The sequence below is a fragment of the Porites lutea genome, chromosome 6 (assembly GCF_958299795.1).
Source record: "Porites lutea chromosome 6, jaPorLute2.1, whole genome shotgun sequence".
Taxonomy (NCBI): Eukaryota; Metazoa; Cnidaria; class Anthozoa; order Scleractinia; family Poritidae; genus Porites; species Porites lutea.
Window position 1 is genome coordinate 35,217,096 of NC_133206.1, and position 8,188 is coordinate 35,225,283.

Below are 8,188 nucleotides of genomic sequence, written 5' to 3' on the forward strand. Positions count from 1 at the left end.
AAGATATAACTCAAGACATGTTGAAAAAAGTCGTTTGCTGCTAAATTATGAATATTTAAATCTTTATATTTATCATTTAAAACCCGCCAAGTTCACGCTTTACATGATTAATATCCCTTTGAACGCCGAACCATAAGAAAGGCTTTGTTAAGTAAAGGCTTTGTTTTGAGACAATTCAGATCTCTAAGCAGATCACTGAGCTAAAGAATAAACTAGAATATAATGATATGCTGTTTGCACATAATCAAAATATCTTTGCTCTAAATATCTGTTATTGAATCAGATAGTAACCCTAACATGTCTACGAACAGGAGTAAAGCAGTGGGTCATTTGACAGTCCCAGATTGATAAATATGGAACTGATGAAGTTTTTTGCGTGAGATCTCATAGTCAGTTTTAATGAAATTTAAATAATTTATACCTAGTTGAAGAATATCAAATGTAAACAGCCCTGGCCTTAGAGCATTCGGTTCTGGAGGGTTGTCTTCAGTGCCCTTATATTCCAGGCCATTGAGCTTTACTAAATAAGAGTTTAAGCTGGTCGATCACTGTTTTGATCTGATTTTGAAGAGTTGACTATAGGCAATCGTTTGGTTTTAGTTGACATATTGTCTCTGACAAATCAAATTCTTTTGTGTTTTTGAATTAATCTGCTCTTGTGTGGCTTTCTGTATTAAAGATTATATTAACATTTTGATGAGAATCTTTACCAAAATAACAGACATTAATTAATTTCTCCCTAGATACGGATCGGTGAAAAAATAAACAACCACCGGAAATGGACTATTTAGAATGAAACGACAAGGCACATCACTGAGTAATTTCATCAACTTATTTCTTATTACCTGGAATACAGGCCTATCTTTCCTTTAAACCTGACAAAAGAGGCAATTTTACTTCACATAAGGATAAAATTGTTGACCCAAAGCGTCATGTCCTTTGTAATCCGGCTGTTTTTTACTAAGTGCAATACACACGTTGCTCGAATGTTCTTCTTTTTTATCGTGATTGGCCATGCATGCATGAGAAGTCAGTACTCACCGTACTTTTTTCCCCAATCTCATGGCATTTTTGTGGCTAAAATTTGCCCATAGACTCTACAGTTTTGACAGTATTAACTCTTTTAACTTACTTTTAAATAATATTTTCACACTTCATTTATCAAGTGGAACGTTAGCTACTTAGGAGACGTTCAAGAAGCTCGCCTACTAAAATAATTGAAATTCTTCGTTGCAAATATTGAATGAAAGTGAGCGACGTCTCTCTAGAGAAAAAGGAACACTGGAGCTACAGGCCCAAACAGGAAATGGTACCGATCTTGCACATTCCATCCGAAACTGATTCGAGTGATTTGTAACTCTGTCAGGTATTTGTGTCTGATCTACCAGTCTCTTCACCTAAAGAACATATCTATAATAGATATAAGAAATAGATAAACGATACGTATTTCCCCGGAAAAGACGCACAGTAATAGAAATTCTAGTTATTCATATGCTGATATAATTTGATTGAGCACGCTTCCACTTACCATAGACAAACAAACTACTTTAAAACGTACCGCTGAGAAATTCTTTACTTAAAATTTTCATCAAGTGCTGTTTATGTCTGATTAAGTACAGTTAGATTTTTATCTTTTAAGCTGACAAGCGAGATTTCTTCAAAGAGTCTTGAATGAGTCTTGTGAATGACATTCTGGAAACATGGTAGATTTCAACAAACGGTTTGCGACAAAGTATTTGGTTACGGCATTCTGTCTTCAAGTCATGTTCAGAGGTACGATAATTGGTACACATGACAACTCTACCCCTTAAGTCCTAGTTAGTTACTTATTTGTTTATTTCTTTTAGTTTGCATTTGTTTATTTGTTTATGTGCCATTATTTTGTTTGCATATCTCTTTCTCCGGTTTTTGTTTTTAATTCAGTGTTAACCGTAGTTTTGCTGTCAATTCACTTAATTTAGTTTTCAGTAGTCTTGGTTCTTAACTACGTTACGACTTTATTCACTTACCATGCTGAGTTTCTTAACTATATTTACATACACAGACACGGACTACGGACAGTCCTTTTTGCGCTTATAAAGCGCTTTCATATGACGTCACGGCGGCCATATTGGTGTCCCTGACAATAAAACGCCGGCCATGTTGGTACTCCAAACCAATTCTGTAGAAGTCGAACCTTTTACCTTTTGCTTATGTCAACACTTTCTTTTGCTCCAACAAATTTGCCTACATGTTGGCCACGTGACTGAAAACGCTCTATTGCCAAATACATAATCACCAATGAAATTTTATTGTTCTTTTTTGCTTATGAGCAAAATAAATAAACTTACAGACAGTGGTAAAGGCCACTCTCCAAATAACGTAGCTAGTTACCGTTGATGGCAACCGAAAAGAATTTCGAACTGTCCATCTTTGATGGAATTACATAAAGTGACTCTTCATTTGAGTGTTGCTGTCAGAGACAGCGTCACTCACTGGTACGAGGTTTTTCAATCACATCAGTGCTGTTTATAGTTTCAGAGGCAAACCAATCGTGCCCAGCAGGATTTACCGGAAGTAATTGCTCTACCGGTACGTATTTCATAGATTTTCTTATTTCCAGGGGTTTCTGACGCTCTTAACGGGGCTTTGACAATTGACGGTTATTTTTTTGCCAATTGTGACGTTTGACGATTAAATTTTAGACCTTTTGACGGTTGACTGTTATTAAGTAGAAATTGAATCCAAGAGTTTAAGTAAGCGTTAATTTCTGTATTAATTAATATTAAAGGGACAGTGTCCCGATTATGCGCACGCGCGAGCGTCATCTGTTTTTTCTTCAAAAGACAATAGAACTGTCAAATTGACTCGACAAGATTTCCTTCCGGACCGCACCGCCGACAGAGATTTGTTGTTTATATTCTCAAGTAATATTTTAGACTTTCGAAGAAGTCTTTCGTCTTATATAAAAATTTGGCTCGCGGTTCGAAGACTCATCGCGATTTTATCGCTAGCTGGGCCGCCTCGCAACCCGAAAATCTCGTTCCGCTCGCTTTAAAAACATATTTTCTAATTTGAAACTCGTGTCAGAGGTCAATCGCTCCAAGTCCAGTAATATCTGCCTGATTTGCTCGCGTTCTAGCCTCAAACGTTTGAAAGACATAAATAAAAATGCAATCTCAACGCTATGAATCATCACAAAGGTTAGTCAAAAATGATATTATGATTTCATGTCACTAGTTTTTCAAAACATGTAGCGCCTGTTTGTTTGATTTTGTCCGCCGTAGGGAGATTCATTTAAAAGTTTACTAACGCGTCGTTGCAAAACATTCTGCTTCACGAAGCTTCCCTCCACAAGATCTCCTCAGTCACATCAATGTCTCAACGGTTTCTTCCTTACAGTCTTTATTGTTGCTGTTTCATTTCTGCGTATTCCTTTCACAATTATCTGAGCTTGTATGGAAGCTAGCAGAAGAAATAAGCCTTCAATCGGTTTCAAAGTGCTTCCAATCTTTTGGTCCTCCGGCCAACGGTAATAAAAGTAACGCCAAAAAATCCAGATTTTGCCCAAATCGAAACTTAACAGGAACAATATATCATTGATCTATAATCCTGAGAAGTTTTAGTGTCGTATTGAACCCGGCCAAGCGCGATGCAAACGGATTTTTCAAGATTCTCTTACTCTCCTCGCATCTTTTGATTTCGCGACATCCTCTCCAAAAATCAAAGTTTGGTGCATGCGCAGTAACGGGATACTGTTCCTTTAACTATTGTGTTTTGGAGGTTGACTTGGTCTTTCACTTTTAAAATTTAAAAACACTTTCAGATGTAAGCAAGTTGTAAGGGCTTGTAATGTCTTAAGAGAGTGTCTTTGAGAACATGGAAACTGGTTTTTCCAGCTAAAAGGCTCTTTAGGAGCCAGATGTCCGTGAAGATCAGCTGAAGTAGTGAGATTTGAGATACCTTGAAATTTTTGGGCGGTTAATATTAATGTGCATTTTTAGAGGTTGACGGTAAAAAAATTATCTTTTCGACGGCTGACGATTACATTGAGACCCTCGTTTGTTAATTAATTATTGACCTTTCCAAAAACTGCTTTCAAATGCCATGTGGCAGTTTGGTTGGCCACCGACTGACCACGCCTCATTGAAAGGAGTGACGATACTCCTATTGTCTGGACATGTGACGAATTGTAGTTGGCTCGAAGGGCCAAGAGGAATGGGCGAACTTAAAGGAAAACGTAAATTACCACCACTGATGGTGGCATAACACAACCCAAACTAAGATCATGAGATCATGAATGCATGGGGGGAGGGGGGGGGGGGGGTATGAGAGGAGAATAGTTGATTGTCATATTTCAGTATCAGATTAGTAGTTACGTCAAGGATGCTTGTACATCATTCGACATATTTCAATCTGCTCTATTGTTTTACAGACATTAACGACTGTATTGGTGTTAGTTGTTCAGGCAATGGAAACTGTAGTGACCGTGTAGATGGCTACATTTGTTTCTGTAACAGTGGCTTTTTCGGAATCAACTGCGAAGTGGGTAAGGCGAGTCACCTCATCCAATAGTCTCATTAGGTTATCTTAGAAAACCTTTTAATCTTAAACTATTTTCATAACATTAACCTATTCCTAGACATACATAATAGTGATACAATCTTACTTGGGCCATCCACAAACAATGCCTATATGTATTACCCCCTCCCTTTTCTCCTTTCTCCCCTACTCCATTCGACCCCTGTGACACAGGCTACTCAGTCCGAGGGCATGTATAAGATTGCCACACCGATTACGCAGGGTTCTAGGTTTTTAGGCCCTATTATTGCGGAGTCCCTAAAGAGAATATAAAGTATGTATTTTGTTACACATGCAAAGCTTGTAAAGACGAGATGTTCATACAAGTACTGAGACACAAGACTGGTACTATGTTTCAGTTAAAAACAGCCTGCATCATTTTATTTTTGCAGAGTGGTGTCTGTACCCCACACCACTAATTAATTGTAGAAACGATCCCTGCTCACCCCCCATTTCCACCTCGAAAAGCACTCTCCCGAGTTTCAACTATAAACGAACTGTCCTTAAAGCTCTAACAATAAGTACTAGATAAATTTGACGTTGTTAGCTATTAAGCCTTAACAAGCTAACCTTTTTCTGTACAGGTGCTGATACGTGTTCACCTAATCCTTGTAAAAATAATGGGACTTGTATCAAACAAGGAATTTCCTTTACATGCAACTGCGTCTCAGCCTACGAAGGAACAAGATGTGAATCAAGTAAGTCCAGTTAAAGCAACAATTCCGGCTAATGTCATTTAATATGAATCTTACTCACGCTACCTTCATATATCAACTCGAAATTAAGTAAGTCTTTACAAAGTGATTACTTAATGACAACGAATTGCCTTACCTAAATTGCCTTGATTCTCGGTGACATTTTCAATATAGGAGGTCTCCTTTCCTTTGATTCTTTATTCAAAATAAGAAGTAAAAAATAATTTGTTCAGTTTCGCGTCATACAGTTCCTCACATCAGGGCCAAAAAAGTACCAAATAAGTTTAATGCAGTACCTTCAGCTTGTCAGTAATGTGTTCTCTGTTTTCTGAAGTTCATCGCCCAGGCATTTATATTGGAGCAAGCTAATTGTCTTGTTCTGTTCATATTTTCAGAGAAGCCACCAATCACGTTTTCAGTAACAACCAAGCTGAGAAACAGACAGTATATCTCCGACCTTGCCGATTTAACCAAACCTAACACGCGTGCTCTCATCTTAGAGCTCACCAATATTTTCCAGCCTTTCTTTATGAAGATGTTCCCTGACTTTCTTGCAATCAGTTTCCTTGGATTTTCCTCAGGAAGTTTAGTGACAAACTTTGACGTAACATTTGAGGCAACATCGAATGTTTCAAGCAGCAATATTATTCAGGCACTCACAACTGCCAACAACTCTAGAGACCTGCAGTTTCTAATTGTCGAGGAGATTACAGTTATATCTGTAGGAAATATGAATACGCCCTCAGAAACCCCGACAGGTTTGTTCTGACTCTCCTTCACTGTTGAGCTGTACTCGACACTTAATAAACACCTGTCACTTGCTGATACTAAATCACTTGCACTATCATTTTAGTTGAGACTGGTGCAAGTGAATTTTAAAAGGGGTAATTAATTCCTCAACAAACAGTTGGACCCAACACAGATACAAGGGGAGTCGTTTTAGCTGGAACAGGGCCAAAAGACAGCATTAATGCATTCTTTTTTAAAATTTGCCGGCTTGTCTGTATGGCCTTGGCCTCCTGTGATAAAAATATCCTAAAAATCTTTAATTTAGCTTTATCGTACGTTGTATGATTTTTTTACTTAATTATACGTTTAAGAACTTTCGCTCATACTGAATCATTAAAACACGGGCAGCGTCAGTATTTACATTTGATTGCGTTTGTCGGGTCATGAAAAGCCGAAGTAAATAAGAAATACCATAAGTGGATGTGAAGAGAGGAAGACAGGGAAAAAATTATAAATTGCAAAATATATTCATCGATGATTGCGACAAAGTATCGTTATGACATGGTTGCTATAGGAGAACTGTGGTCATCTCTCCCGGGAAACGACCTGCTCGTGACGCGGAACGATGACAGACCGCTGTAATCTTAGGCCAGACTGATAACTGTTGTATCGAAGGAGTTTTTTTTTTTTTCAGCAGATTCATCTTCACAGCTGGCGACGTGGGAAATCATTTTGATTATTACTGGAGTGGTTCTCTTTATCATTCTTGTGATTCTTGTTATTTTCCTTGTGAGTATACATAAAAGTATTACTGAGCAATATTTCGTTATTAACCACCTTTTGGCATTACACTCTCAAGGTTTTATACCAGTTGCCAGGGGGAAATTATGGTGTGCATGTGCAGAAGAAGTGATACCCCCACCTTGAGGCGTGTAACACCTGCGAGCCCCTTCTTGTCCAAATGCTGTGAGACCAGATTCCCTTCTCCCATTCTTAGCGGCTATCCACATGATACCGGAATGACTTTAATTCGGAACGAGCTCATTCCATCTCCATGTATTTATCTGTTTGTTACATGATACCGAAACAACATTTCGTTCTCGTACAAGTCATTTCGGAATAGGTTCATTCCTGCTTTCAAAAGGTTCGCTTCGGATTGAAAATCAAAAATCGTGTAATCTGGGGCGAGTGGCGCATGAGTATCTGATCTGACGCGAAAACAACGCGGGCAAGAACGCTTTACGGTAGCCGCTCGATTTTATCATGTGAATGCAATACGAACTTCATCAAGCAACGAAACTCATTCCCAAACGAAAGTCAGAAATCACATAAACAGGATTCACTGTCGTAAAAAAGTTAATGAGTCCAGTGATGTTTAGATCCAGCTGCATAATTTTCAATTTTACCCAATTTTCCTCTTGCAGGTGTTATACAGAAGAAAAGTTTACACCCACGAGGAGACAGTACCTGGTCATAGTGACTGGGAAAAAAATGCAAGCATTAAAAAACGTGAAGTGTAATTGCCATCGAGCTGCAAGATATAGATATATATATATTAATTAATCAAAGCATGTTACTTGCTTTTACCGATCACTTGGATTTTTTTCACGTTAATCTTTATCATTTTCTATTAAAGGCAACGTAAAATTTGTACCGTGTTACTATAGAGAATTACGAGTGGTGAAAAGGACCATTGAAGTGACTACTACTCAAAAAAGTGATCTAAAATTGTAAAAAACACGAAACCATGAAAACGATATTCTTTTAAAAGACAAAATTCAAAATGGAACATCTAAGTAAAGTTGGTAAACTTACATGGAGTTTGATAATAAAGTTCTTATCTGGTAATTGTTGTTTCTTTCAAAAACAAGTTAACGAACCCCCTTCAGAAACTGGCTGCAATGTGTAGTAATCTTTTTTAAGGCCCCACACATTTCATTAACCCTTTCACCCCAGATGCTTTGGATCGCCAAGTAATGAAATCAATTGAAGTTTCTGGGTAACTGACCACCTACCCCTCCCTTAAGTTACAATTTTTCAATAACTGAGAAGCAAGTTTTAATGTTGACTAAGGTGAGGGGTACGTGGTCAATTAGAGAGAAACTTCAATTGCACAATTTCTATATGCGAAAACTCGGCACTTCAAAGAGCTAGCAGATAATTTTACAATGTACAATGAACCTCCTTAAACAAAGGCAGACGGT

The 8,188-nt window shown here is 37.9% G+C and overlaps 1 protein-coding gene across 3 annotated transcripts; it reads left to right on the plus strand.

Moving 5' to 3' along the window:
• Positions 1-793: 793 nt before the first annotated feature.
• LOC140940713 (uncharacterized) lies at positions 794-7,868 on the plus strand. Of its 3 annotated transcripts, none has more exons than XM_073389677.1 (8): positions 795-1,366; positions 1,640-1,785; positions 2,515-2,571; positions 4,415-4,528; positions 5,145-5,258; positions 5,651-6,013; positions 6,682-6,773; positions 7,409-7,868. In XM_073389677.1, exons 2-8 carry the CDS (start codon positions 1,701-1,703, stop codon positions 7,502-7,504), a joined length of 921 nt encoding a protein of 306 aa, XP_073245778.1. In that variant the 5' UTR covers positions 795-1,366; positions 1,640-1,700; the 3' UTR covers positions 7,505-7,868. The 3 variants fall into 3 exon arrangements, with proteins under 3 accessions (XP_073245781.1, XP_073245778.1, XP_073245779.1); XM_073389678.1 differs by having other exon boundaries at positions 797-1,366; positions 1,640-1,773; positions 7,409-7,865; XM_073389680.1 differs by lacking the exons at positions 6,682-6,773; positions 7,409-7,868 and adding an exon at positions 6,109-6,657 and having other exon boundaries at positions 794-1,366.
• Positions 7,869-8,188: the final 320 nt, after the last annotated feature.